At 44.3% G+C, this 13745-nt stretch overlaps 2 protein-coding genes across 2 annotated transcripts; one reads left to right on the top strand and one right to left on the bottom strand.

The window, feature by feature from the left end:
- Positions 1–888: 888 nt before the first annotated feature.
- Positions 889–5263, top strand: MELLADRAFT_123507 (subtilisin protease; the record flags this gene model as incomplete). The annotated part of the gene is made up of 22 exons (XM_007413919.1): positions 889–1032; positions 1132–1290; positions 1377–1542; positions 1614–1765; positions 1857–1950; positions 2035–2037; positions 2118–2195; positions 2266–2393; positions 2531–2793; positions 2870–2939; positions 3023–3167; positions 3262–3304; positions 3399–3463; positions 3525–3553; positions 3622–3657; positions 3744–3870; positions 3947–4332; positions 4396–4468; positions 4544–4684; positions 4763–4946; positions 5015–5119; positions 5176–5263. The coding sequence occupies 22 exons, from the start codon at positions 889–891 to the stop codon at positions 5261–5263; spliced, it is 2679 nt and encodes an 892-aa protein (XP_007413981.1).
- A 1349-nt stretch (positions 5264–6612) lies between these two features.
- Positions 6613–8143, bottom strand: MELLADRAFT_109783 (uncharacterized protein; the record flags this gene model as incomplete). The annotated part of the gene is made up of 6 exons (XM_007413800.1): positions 6613–6775; positions 7257–7320; positions 7401–7463; positions 7585–7702; positions 7879–7916; positions 7999–8143. 6 exons carry the CDS (start codon positions 8141–8143, stop codon positions 6613–6615), a joined length of 591 nt encoding a protein of 196 aa, XP_007413862.1.
- Positions 8144–13745: the final 5602 nt, after the last annotated feature.

Here is a 13745-nt window from a genome sequence, read left to right as displayed (position 1 = left end):
TGTTGAAGAAAACCTCGGCAGGGGATCAAGATGGCAGAGTAGTCGAGATTTATCCTCATCGCGATCCAAAGGCCTTGGCATATCTCCGGCCTCAAAAATAAGCGGGAGTATATATCCGCACATGAAGTTTTATCTCAGAATTGGTTTACAATTCATTGGGGGCTTCTAGCCGCGAGGTACGTGACCCGAGATTTCACATTGAACATGAAAGAATAGGAGCTTCGCTATATAGCGTCACCGGAACTTTCCAGCAGTAAAAATGATCTACGCTCAAGCACTGTGAAATATTGTGAAATGCAATACCTTTGTATCCTTCTCCCACATCCCCTTCTGACACTCGCATCTCGAATGTTGAGCTGGCGGTGCCTTCCCGTTGCTAGGGACTGGTGTAGAATGTTCGATACTGTGGGTCAGATAGCGAACCCAATGGCTCTTTTCGGAGATTCATCTCAATTTTCTTCGGAACAGGTGACAAGAGTCATCAGATCGTTGGGGACTCGTGGCACAACGGCAGAGAGCGTAGGCGAGCATCTGGTGTAGATCTGAAATTGATTGAGATTGGACGATGTCAATTCTTGCTCCCACAACAGCACAACTGTTCCGAGGTTCATCACACCGATCAAGCCGGCGCCCCGAGATGATAGATACGATTAGATACAGTTAAGGCCGGTAACCCAGTCCGCAACTGCAGCTGAGATCAACCTTTCCAACTTTCAAGATGTCGAAGTCCACGCACAATTTTCGGCCACGTGTATACCGGGTTATACATATATAAGGTGCGTGGATGCCCAGTTGAGGAACGCCTTACTTCCACTATTTTCAAAAGATTATCCTTCTCTCGTTATACACACCTTACACCTTACGATTGGGGAAGCCTTTCTCTCGGCCATGGCCCCTCACAAGTCCCCTATGTGTCGAATTTATGCACTTTTTGTGTTTCTGTACCACGCACATCGCCTTCTGGCTAGCTTTAGGCACCCCAATGATCACAAGGACTTGCTTATTGTGGAGATGCATAGTGAAGACGATTCGGTAAGCTGCGATGTCTGTTTTGAGCCCAGTTGGAGAGGCTTCATTTTGCGCAATGGGCCCCTTTTTTAGAGGCAAAGCTGACCTTGATCTATATCCTAGGCATTTAGTAAAGTATCAGATTATCTGACATCAGAAGGTATTGATCATGAGGTGGTCAATGACATGTCAAGCATCGCACCGAACATCATCCGAGCTGCAACGATTAGGCTTGAGGATCCGCAACATTTGGAGAAAGTCAAACTTTCCCCGTCTGTCAAGGTGCTTCCTCATGATCGCATTTACATTTACTTGACTTGGATCATCTATGATGGCACTTATATATCTATTTTCACATATGCGAACAGCGCGTTACGTCTGTCCAGCGTATACATATCTCCAAGCCACTGAAGCGACAGGTCCTCAGCCAGTCTTTAGAGCGCTTCCCACCTGACAACTTTGGTCCACACGTCCAAACGCGTGTTGCAGATTTACATAGATCAGGTATATACGGTCGGGGAGTGAAAATCGCAGGTCTGCCACATTTCTGATTCGAGGACAGCAATTATGTATGAGTCATTGAGATTTCACTCACTTCGTAACAGTACTCGACGATGGTATTGATTGCGGTCATCCAGCCTTTGGAGGTGGTTTTGGACCAGGTTTTAAGGTTAGCTTCGGCTATGATTTTGTAGGAGACGCCTTCAATTTCGGCAGCTCGGCTCTCCCAAGTACGAACCCGTGTACTGAATGTGCGGTAAGTGAACGCGGAATATGAGCGCGAGCGATGAAACTCCTTTGCTTTTCTGAAGTGATTGACTTTGAGTTGTGTCCACTTCACCTAACAGATGCATGGTACTCACACAAGTGGTATAATTAGCGCCTCGAATCAGGGTTATGGTTTTGATGGTGTCGCGCCTAATGCTTCCCTGGGGATGTACAGTATGTAACAAGCTATACCCACAGAAACCTGTGCCCCGTGTAGGCCTAGCTGACAACTTTTATGATGCTACGATCTTCTTTTAGGAGGTCCGTTGTCAAATTTCGTTTCTGGTTTTCTGACTTCAGCACATCCCCACACATTTTGATCTCCTTGCTGTGCATATAAGTTCTCGGATGTGATCCTGAAGGGGGAACACGCAATGACATCGTAGTGGCTGCTTTCTTGCGAGCATTTAAGGATGGCGGTTAGCATTTCATCAGCTCTGTGACAAGTTCCTAATACGCGTCTAACTCTCGATTGTTCATTTTTGACAGCCGATATCATATCAGCGTCTATCGGAGGACCAGGGGGCTGGTCAAAGGGCGATGTTCTGTCCGATACTATCAATAATTTGGCACAGAAAGGGGTCGTACTTGTCCTTGCGGGCGGGAACGAGGGCACCGTGCGAGCCTTTGATTGTAACAGTTTGTTTCGTCAAATATATACACAAACTGACAATCCACTCTGCTTTTGTCTCGCTCATTCACCCCACTACCCAACCCCCAACTCGGCGATCTCACACTGATCCATCGGTGGTAGGAAGGATTGTTCTTCGCTGAACGGCCCGCTGCGGCCACAGGTTCGATTTCAGTAGGCTCTGTACAGGCATCGACCACTATCGTAACAAATTTGTTGACCTCGACAGGAGAGAAGCTCCTCTATCACACAGCAGGCCGGTTCAACGGAAGTGACTTTCTAGTTTACGCGACTTCAACGAACCTGGATAATGAAAGTGATGCATGTAGCCCCCTGGGAGCCGACACACCAAATCTGAGCAAATACGTCGTCTTGATTAAGCGAGGGTCAGTACTTCATCTATCTTTCTGTATCTTCACCAGCTTCTGCTTCTCATCAGCGTATCTTAGGATATCATTATAGGACATGCCCTTTTCGTCTCAAAGTGGCTCATGTTTTGGCCAAGGGTGCTCGTCGAGTATTATTCTATATGGTGTGCACCTCAACCAACACAAACCACTCCGTATAATCCAGTGAGGTATCTCGGCAAAAGTGACCTTCTATGCCTGTATATAGGATAGGACCAATATGGTCACCCTCGAAACCTATATGCAAGGAGTTTCCGTGGCAAGTATCACCAACGAGGACGCAAGTCATCTCGTTGCGCAATCACGCCATAAAAACTTCACTGTTAGTTTTCCCCAGCTACCTCACTTCTTTGGTATGTTTCCCCGTCACTTCATGTACGCCAAAATGGTTTTCGATGAGCAGCGCTTCTTATCTGGTTCACCTGAACTAATCTTATGAGTTCATAGTATCCGCATCGGATGCAGGACATATCAGCTCGTTTTCACAATAGTATGTCTCTTGCCCACTTCACTCCACTTTGCTGACGTAGCATATGATCCAATACTATTCGCTGATACTATTCCATTCGGATCAAAATCCTCAGTGGTCCTAGTTATGATTTTAAAAACTTGCAGCCCGACTTGCTTGGCGTGGGAGGAAACGTAGTTTGTAAGCATGCGAGATCTAAAATTTTGAGATTCCCTTCGGTAGATTGAGCCTTTGACTCTAGCAACCGTACCTAGACGTTCAGGTAGCTATGTAAGTTCGGTTTGAGCGTTTTGAAGTGCTCTTCAAATAGTTTGGTTGTTAATTGCATTTCGACCCAGGCATCGATGAGCGGATCATCAATGGCTACCCCACAGGTCTGCATTCCTCTCAACAAAAGACGTTTCATATCTTCTTCTTTCATACGAGCTTGAACTGATCTTTTCCCGCGGTACCTACGTAGGTTGCAGGAATAATCGCACTCATTTTCAGTGCACGTGGTGAGCGTTGGAACTCGTCCAAGACGTCGAATTTATTAGCAACTACAAGTCAGTTGATCATGGTGGGTTCGAACAAGGACGAGATAGTATGTGAGTGGAATCTATGTGCATCTTTGATCTGAGGCAACTTGCCTGACTCTTACATCTTCTGAATTTGACTTTGAAGCTGCAATCCACCAAGGAGCTGGCCTTGTCGATGCATACTGCGCAGCACTCTCCCAAACATTTCTGTCAAGATCCTCAATTCCACTAGAGGACTCGAAAAACTTCCAGTCAAAACAATCGATCACTATCACAAACGCTGGCTCAAAAACCTATACATTTAAGATCAAGCATCGACCAGCGCAAACACTTCCAACCTTTACGCCTGGCTCTTACCATGTAGCTACCAGTGTCACCCCAATGACTGACCACACCCCCGCAAGCGTCAAAATGAACTTGAATTCCTTCAAACTATTTCCTGGGACCAGTAGAACGGTACATCTTACTTTTGAACCCCCCAGGGGATTAAACAAAGCGCTTCTTCCAGTATATTCTGGGTATATCTCCTTTGTGGGTGTATTTAAGTTCTCATCTAAATTATATAAGATAGCCTGACAAGACTCCTTGATCTAGATTTCGGAAGCTGAGTGCGAGTCTCACAATGTACCGTACTATGGTGTCTATGGCGTCATGAAAGAACAAATAGGTAAGAGCTCCCATGATCAACTTTGCACGAAGCCAGCTTACTAGTCATTTTGAATAAATTTCTGGTCGATCGCAGTTATCGACCGCTCCTCAGACACACAGAACTTCACTGGATTCACACTCCCGCGCATAACGGACAATACTTCCAAAGCACTTTCAAATGGGTCCGTGAGTTTTCAAGGAGTAAATAGTTTGATACTTCGATATCGTTTGGCCTGTAAGCCCTCTACTCATTCAAATGCAATGTCAAGGTCTATTACTGAGATTGTGTTTTATTTTCGGTCGATCGCTTAAGTCGGGACACCTTATCTGCGGACAGATCTTGTATCAGGAGATGCCAAACTTGATGGAATTGCTAAGAAATCGAAAAAAAAATTGGCAAAGCCAAAAAATTCAGCGTTGGTTCAGTCTACATTTCGAGGTATCCGGATCATTGGAATGCTTCCGGATAGCAACTCAACTTATAATTGTCGAACTGCGTCAGTTTTATCCTCCCAATTAATTCTTACATCTTTTCATTGTTGAGAAAAAAAATCGATCTTGGCAGACATGAAGACACAGAAGTTCTCTCCTGGGATGGGTCTTTGATGTCTATCCAAAATCTTTCTAGTACTATCACAGCCCCTAATGGGGATTATAAGATTTTATTCCGGTGAGTAAAACTATTCCATTGAGAAGTTTTCGACGGAGCAACTGACTCCCTCTTAGTGCCCTGAAGGTCAACGGTGACCCAAATCAAGATGCAGATTGGGAAGCGTGGCTATCACCCGTAATTCATATCAATCGGGCTAATTAATAGATATATCTTAATATGGCCCGATCTCACATATATCTAGTATTTTAATCCACTCTTCAATCTCTATACGTACCCCAAAACCCCCTAATATCGATCCTGAGCTACCACGCCGTCAAGAAGGCTATTTGTCGCGATAAATCGCAGATTAATTTGTTCTTTGGGAGTTATTTAATACCACCAGTAGAGAATAGTTGGATGATGGATCAGATCCCATGTAATCTATTTAATCGTGCTTTGATTGAGATAAGACAAGGCTCATTTCTTTGTTAAATAACATAGGCGCAATATTGTCTGCTCATCCAATGAAACATTGGAACTGTTTGTAAATATATTGACTCGTGAGGAGGAGAAGATCTTGGACTCAGTTTGAGCATCTTTCAATCGAGCAAAATTTGCGGTTCTCATCAATGAAGTCATGTTAAAACATTTTTCATGGGTAGTTGGATGTCTGGAAACACGACACTTGCTGCATATTATCTTTCATTGCTGTTGTTATACTGATCATATGCCCTGTTGTGTTGCGTAACCTGGATAAGATGAGTATCTTCTCTACAGAACATCTTGTAAGAGATGGCGCGCGTCATAGACTGCCAGTGCACACTTCAGATCAAGATCCTTGCCATTGCTACTGCATGTCACACAGAAATTGTGACGTAGTATTGCCCCTGTGTAGGATTTAGTGGTATCCCAAACCTAGAGGTCGAAGGGATGGGGTTCAGCAAGCTACTTACTTTGAATTATGTCAAACACCTCCACCCAAAAAGGAGCTGCGGCATCTACAACTTTTCATCTTACTTATCACTAAAGAAGATATGAATTTAGGATTTTGTCTTTGATTATGCGGTGTTATAACAAAAATCATTTGTATATATCTTCATTACACTTTACATTTGCGTCCAAGCAGCGAAATCAGGATAAGTGAATAGAAAGTTGGTGCGGATCAAAAGCCATCAAAGGGCCTTCACAGACATGATTGGTTGTTGTCTTTATACCCAGAACCTGGTATATAGAACATGTACACTCATCTACAATCTTTATGGCATGTAGCCCTAAGCCAATATAAGCACCGAGTTTGAGTGGTAAGAAAGAACATAGGAAACGATAGTTGTTCTGGTGTTTCATGCGAAGAATCTGGCGGCTCCAGGTAGCCATATATCATATCGCAGAAACCCTTTGAGAATTTTAGTCATTTCTACAGCGATAATTTCATTGAACCCTCTCCAAGGGCACTCACTCAAGCTTTTGATGGCAAGAGCCTTTCAATGGAAGGTCTGACATAAGGAAAATGATTAGTGGCTGTTAACTTGAAATTTGTCAGTCTGACGGGAACTCATCTTGACTCACATTTCTTAGATGTTTGCCCAAATGCACATGATGACAAACAGGAACGCTTCTCCACGTGGGAATTTCGTGCTAGCACTTGTAGAGCTTGTAGAATTACTACTTGCAAATATGTTACCTGTTGCCGCTTTACCACGATCATCGGCATCTTCACCTCCATTAGCTTTCTTTCTGTTCGAGTTTTTTTCATCAAAATCAAAATGAATACATTTGTGGTTAGTATTCCAGCAGATGATCTTGGTCTTCTAAAGAAGTAATTAATTTTTCAGGATATTCAACTAACATATCATTGTTGATGTCTTCTTCGTCTTCCTCAACAATATCTTCATTGGTCTCATCTCCATCTTCACTATTATTTGTATTACCATCTGGTTTGGCCTCCTTCACAGGCTCCGCCACTTTATCAGGTTCCGCCACTTTATCAGGTTTCTGCACTTTATCAGGTTGCGCCACTTTATCCGGTTGCGCCACTTTATCGGGTTGCGCCACTTTATCGGGTTTCGCCACTTTATCGGGTTTCGCCACTTTATCAGGTTTAGCCACCTTCTCTGATTTAGTCCGCTGGGTGGCACTTTTCTCGGCGGCATTCAAGGTTAGCCGCTTCTCCACAAGATATCGGATCTTTTATCCCGTCAGAATTGTATAAACTTACGCTTCTTTATAAATCCATGGTGTATCCTTATAGAGAAATGCGCCGGGATAACACCAGTTGAAGACTATTGGAGACAATGAGGTGTATGATATAAGTTGACAGCTTGCAAACTTGACCGTGGTGTGAAAACACCTCTTTACTCACCGCCAGAGGGACTTCCCGGATCGCAGATTAGTGGTTCAGGAAATCCTGAATCTTTGCAGAGAACTATGTTTCCTCGAAACCATCATTTTTGATTTGCGTACGCAAAAAGGAATTCAAAAGATAAGCTGAGACAGCTATGCAACCGAGAGATATATGGCATTGATCATCCATCAACACGACTTACATTTGTCGACGGTTACATTCCCTTTTGTGTTGGTAGAAAGAGTTCCGTCTTTGGAGGAGGTTATTGAGTACCCCAAGTCGCAAAATGACTGAGATAAAACGACCTCCCCCGGTTTAGACTGTGTGGTACAAGACACAGCGGCTGTGCAAGATAGATTCAAGAAGGGAGTTTATAAAGGTGAACGGTTCGTGTGAGATGTTCAGACAAAATTTTTCAAGAACCATCATGGTTGCCGTAGAGAAATGAGACGAGAAAACATGACTTGCGTGGGGTATCAATCCGCTGAGTACATACTAGTACAGGTTCATCTGTGAATCCTTGCGGACTGCACTCTGATCAAGTCAAAGGGGAAAGAACAGGCAAATCAGATCAACTGAAGATGTGTGTATAACAGGAGACCAATGAAAAGCTTACTCCAGCCTTTCTTGGGTTTTTGATCACCGCCAATCCACTCAGCCGGTATGGCGTGAGCACATGGTGCAGGAATATCAGGTTTTGACACTGTCAAAGTCGTATGAAGGGCAAGGATAGAAGCTACAAAGAGGACATCAATGAACATTCTGTTCAACCGGTGCGTCAGATATGTTCGGAAATCGAGGAGCGGGTGACGAAAGGTCAAACACAACAATATACTCAAAGGCGAGAAAAAGTCAATGAAGGAAGAAGAAATTATTTGGATTAGAAATTATTTAGACGCCCGCTTGCAGGAGGTTGTGATAGGGTGAAAGAATTGGATTATTTTAAACGCAGATTCGAGCGCAATTTGTGTCCAACTTCCGTGATCGCGCCAAAAATTGAGACTCCCTAGATTTTCGAACTTCGAAAACCATGATAACACCGAAGGATACCCTCACAATCGAGTGTGGTATCCATCATACCTCACATACAACGGATGTCCCATTTGATCGTCGTCAGCCCTGCACAAACCGTGTAAGTTTCCGCGAGATAAAATTGAAGGGAACGGAGCGCTCGATCAACGATCACCCGATTCGATGAGACGACAGGAGCAAGTAGGCGTCCATTTTCAAAAGTATCGTGGCTATAACGGGTCGGTAGTCGGCGAGGCACAACTTCGTTCGTCGAATGACAGAGCCTAACTTTCAAAAAGGCTCCGATTGATTACACCGGGTTCACGCATTTTTTTCAGTGCATAAAAGCTGTGACACTAACTGAACAAGTTAAAAAAAGTGCAGAATAAGGCAGAATACCTTGGAGAGACAGCATTTTTAGTCAGAGCAGGAATTCGGATGTCTTTTGATCAGCTAGGATGTGTCCCTTGCTTTTTTTTACAAAAAAAACACACTTTGTGTTTCTGTCATTACACTTTTGTGTATAGAGCAAAAGCCCCCGAAGGGGGTGTTGACTATTATTTTCTTCAAACACCTTTATGTGAGTTGGGTTCTGGGCGGAAAGTTAATTCACACATCTATGCAAACACGTCCGTGTTGGGTTCACGGTGGAAAATTAGTCATTCAATTACATCTTTCTTGTGGTGATCAAAGCAGTGCTATGCAGGCATTTGATCCCCCTCCTAAACCCCCTGTCCTAGCATCAACCGGAGTCACAGGGGAGAGAAGAATTGAGATTGAAAATCTCGGCGCGTCTATGCTATCATGCGCTTATAAATCTCTTTGCCGACTTCATTCTGATTATGTGAGATTGTCATGACATCTTTGTATTTTGAGTTTTTATAAGAGTTACTACTCATTCTTCACTGTAATTCTTTTCTTCTTATCCAACTCATAATTCTTGTTATTTGACAATCTTCTTTCTCACTCAGATTGTTCTAAACTTAACAAAGTCCCACACCCGCCTCAAGCAAGGCTGAAGCAAGAAAGGGACTTACACCAAACTTGTACGCTCCATAACCTTGTGGTAGAGGGTTTTGCGGGGAGTGTCCTTCAATCCCCTTTATCTTTTTCCACACCCAGGATGCAGGCATGGTCCAAAGAGAGGAAATATGAGCCAAAGTAAGGTACATGTTTTACACATTTTGCACTGAAGAAAGTGCTCTTATTATGTAGATGATTGAGGAACAAAACCAACCATTGTGACTGACACTTCCCATTTACAGCAGTTACATGTGTGGTTTACATGTACAAGTGCATTTGGAATAGGGCTGCGACCCGGACCCGACCCCGCCCGGCCGAAGTCGCCCGAGGGTTTTTTTTGACCTCACAGTCCGTGCCCCGGGGCAGCCAAACCTAACTTGATGAGAGTGACAAAACACCCTCGGGCATCCCGGCGCCCGACCCGACCGAGGCGCCGAGCCCCTCATCCCTGTTCCCAGTTTGAGTTTCTCACGATCATCATTACGTAATATCTTACTGTAACTCCGAATCGGAAACCCCCTACCCCTTTACCCACGTCTTGGATTAGCATTCAGTGGCCATCATGCCCACCCTGTCAACTCCCGTCACCCGTTCTTCCCATCTACGTACCAATGCCAATATGTCCTCTTGTTCTTTGCTCGCCCCTTCGGATTCCATTTCCGAGGTGGTTGCTTCCGATACCACCACTACAATACACTCTTCTTGGGTCTGGACTTACTTCACTACCGAGAAAATCGATGGCGTGATGAAGAACGTGTGCCGAGCACAACTTGGATTTGCTGATGCCACCAATCCCATCGACGACGATACCGAACCACCTGTCTGGAACAAACCTCTTGCCATCGACAAACACGCCAGTACTAAGTCGATGATTTGACATCTTGACCGACATCATCACATTGTAGCACCTGTTCAAACTGATCAACCCGCTGTGTCAGCCTTTCATATCGATGGGGTACCTGTGAAAGTAAGTCAATTCATTAAAAGACTTACATTTTAATAATAAAATTACTTATAATAGTATGATGATATTACTTTTAGGTCAAACCGCTCAACAGAGCTAACCTCAAGGAGGTTTTGATCCGGATGATTGTCAATCAAGAGGTCCCCATATCTTTTGTCGATGCCAAAGAATTTCGAGAGGTGATCAACATGATCAACCCCACAGCTTTCACCCTCCTATCCAAACGAACCGCCATCACCGATGGAATTCTAGATACCTTTCAAACTAGTCGAAATCAAATCATCAAGATGCTTTCTTCTGTTGACCACATCTCCATCACCTGTGATGGATGGACGTCTCCGACGAATATCGCCATGCTCGGTGTCACCGCACACTGGATCACCAAAGACTTTTCTCTCCGCGGTATCACTCTCGCTGTGAAGCCCATCGATGGACCCCACACTGGCTCCAACCTCGCTTCGCTTCTCAAGACCATTTTGGATTCCTTTCATATCTCTGACCGTCTTTACTGTATCACCGCTGACAACGCGTCCAACAATACCACAATGGGACAATGCCTCTTGACCTTGATTCCTCATTTCAATTCATCTCAAAGCCTCCATGGGTGCGTAGCACATGTAATTAATTTAGTGGCTAAAGCTGGGTTGGCGGTATTTGACCGAAAGACCCAACCTGAACCTATCGATCTACTTGATCCCGCCATACCTCGAACTCATTCATCTGTTCCGTTGTTTATTGAGCCTACCTCAACCTCCGAGATAAGTAGCCTTCTCACCCGGATCCGAGCCTTCCACAAAAAAATCAAGCATTCTAGTCAGCTCAAGACCTCACTCGACAACACAATTGCCTCATGTGCCACTTTGAATCGCAAGGTTGGACTCGTTCATGAGGTCTCAACCCGCTGGTCTTCCACGCACGCTTCACTTGCTCGATTTGTTGAGCTGAGGGTTGTATTGGAATACCAGTTCAACTGTAACCCAGCTCTCGAGGTGTTTAAACTCGACCACGAGGAGTGGATCTTAGTTGAAAGTTTAGTGCAGTTCTTGGGACCTCTTGCTACCGTTACGAACACGATCGAGGGTCATTCATACCCCACGTTTTCTATTGTCATGCCTGACTATCAGTGGCTGGTCAAAAGGCTCGAAAAGGTAATGTATAATTTTTGTTTTGCTTTTCAATCGTTCACTTGATTAAACTGACTGTTTGGAACTTTTCAATTTGCATATAGGCATGGGCTGATTCCAAATGTAAGGAACTCAAGGTGGCAATCAAGCCGATGATCAAGAAAATAATTCAATATCAAAATGCCGCCGAGACCAAAGCTGTTTACATCTGTGCTGCCATACTTGACCCGCGTCTCAAACTTACTGCTGTTAAGGCCCAAACGATGGAGTCCCTTGGTTGGGGACATGAAGACTTGGTTAGTTACTTTATATCACAAGCGACCAATTTCACACCCTCTCTCAACCCCGAAATCGAGATAGTTGAACCTCAGGAAACGGATCTCAACCTGGACCGACCTCAACACTACATCAAGAGGCGCAAGACCGTTCCGATTGAAGATGAAGTCAAAGAATACCTCACCGCTCCTCAGGAGGATGAGATATGCAAACCTCTCGTCTACTGGGACACCGCCGGACGACACTGGCCCAACTTGGCACGAATGGCAAAAGCCATGCTTGCAGTTCCAGCCACGAGTGCTCCTACTGAGCGCACATTTTCTAATGCGCTGAGGGTAATGTCCGACCACCGTGCCTCTTTCACTCCTACCAATCTCGAGGCCCAGGTTTGTCTCAAGAGTTGGAACAATGTGTTGTGATGTTTTCTTGATCTCCTCATCAGGCTATTAGAGCTTGTCTATACCGTTCTATACATGAGATCTATACCGTTCTATACATGAGAATAAATGATAAAACAAGTTTTCTACCCGAGATTTTTTATTATAGTCAAGTAACCAAGTTGTAGAGGTCTTATAAATGAATTGAAATAAACTTGCTACTTTTTTATGCCTTCAATTGAGCCTAATGGCTGCCTTCAATGCCTAAGCCTCGACCAGGGCGTGCCCTGGTCGGCCCTGAGAGTTTTTGAGAGGTCCTCGGGTCTTCTCGCGGCCGGGCGATGCCCCGGGGCGGCCCCGTCACACTCAGGGCCGGGTCGCAGCCCTAATTTGGAAAAGACACAAGACATGTCAGGAAGGGCATACACGGACATAGCCGTATGTCACGCTCACACCCGGCACCTTTTTCGTGGCCAGGGCTGTGGCCAGGGCCGTGGCCCAGCCCTGCCCAGCCCTGTGTGGCCTGCCCTTGAAACAACTTTTGATCATAGCCCAACTCATCTTCAGGTGCTACTCCCTGCTTAAGGCACTCTTTGAAGGGGAATTAAGCTGAACTTCATGCACTATGAAGGTCATGAAGGGTTTGTGGTGAGGGCCACGCGTGGCCTAAGCCCTGGCCACGGCCATGTGCCCCTCCAGGGCGCCTCGTGGCTTCGGGGCCCCGGGTGTGAGCGTGAGCCGTATATCTCCTTCCTGACAATCAAACTTTATTACATACATATAACTACATGTAATTCAACAATTACATGTAGTAATAAGCTGAAAGAACTCGTAACAAATGATTACATGAAGTTACAAACATGTAATCATCAATTACACAAGTAATACACATAGTACTTTATTTCTACTATTCTTTTTTCACTTATCACTTTCTCTTGAACTTCAATTCAGTTTCTATTTTTCTCTATTTTTGTGTATTCAAAAGATGGTCAATATTCAATAAACAAAATACTCACGGATCAGTTTGGAAGATGATCCTAAAGTGATTTGTTTTATGATAATCTTTCTAATAACCACATGTAGTCCTAGTTCAAGCAACTAAGTTGGATTGGGAACCCAACTTAGTAGCTGTTCATCTAAAACTGATCTTCTTGGCATGTGATGGCCGCCAAGAAGGGAGGTCTAGGGCTGTCGTGCTAAAAGGAAGGGTTGTAATAGAATGAATTACAAGGGTGAATCAGGGATCATGGGAATTAAAGATCAGTAATACTAAAAAGTAGATCATTACATGCGCAGATCTTGTTGTAATGATCATATGTGATCATCTACGGATCATTGATCAGTTGTAAACAGGAGATGTTCACATTAGCCTCCTTATTTGTATTTTCTTATGTTTCTGTGCACTTTCTGCTTGTTCTGATGGGTATATAAACCCTTGCCTTTGTCTTATTTCTTTTGTTCCCCATCCTTTAAAATAACCAATCAAGTTTACCAAGCTTTATAAACCAATCAATCTGTCCATAACAACCTCCAAAAGCCCTTACAAGTCCCTTATAAGCTCTTTTAGTGTTAGTATCCACGGATCTGG

The sequence above is a fragment of the Melampsora larici-populina genome, assembly GCF_000204055.1.
Source record: "Melampsora larici-populina 98AG31 unplaced genomic scaffold MELLAscaffold_39, whole genome shotgun sequence".
NCBI lineage: Eukaryota > Fungi > Basidiomycota > Pucciniomycetes > Pucciniales > Melampsoraceae > Melampsora > Melampsora laricis-populina.
This window is presented reverse-complemented; position numbering and strand designations above follow the sequence as displayed.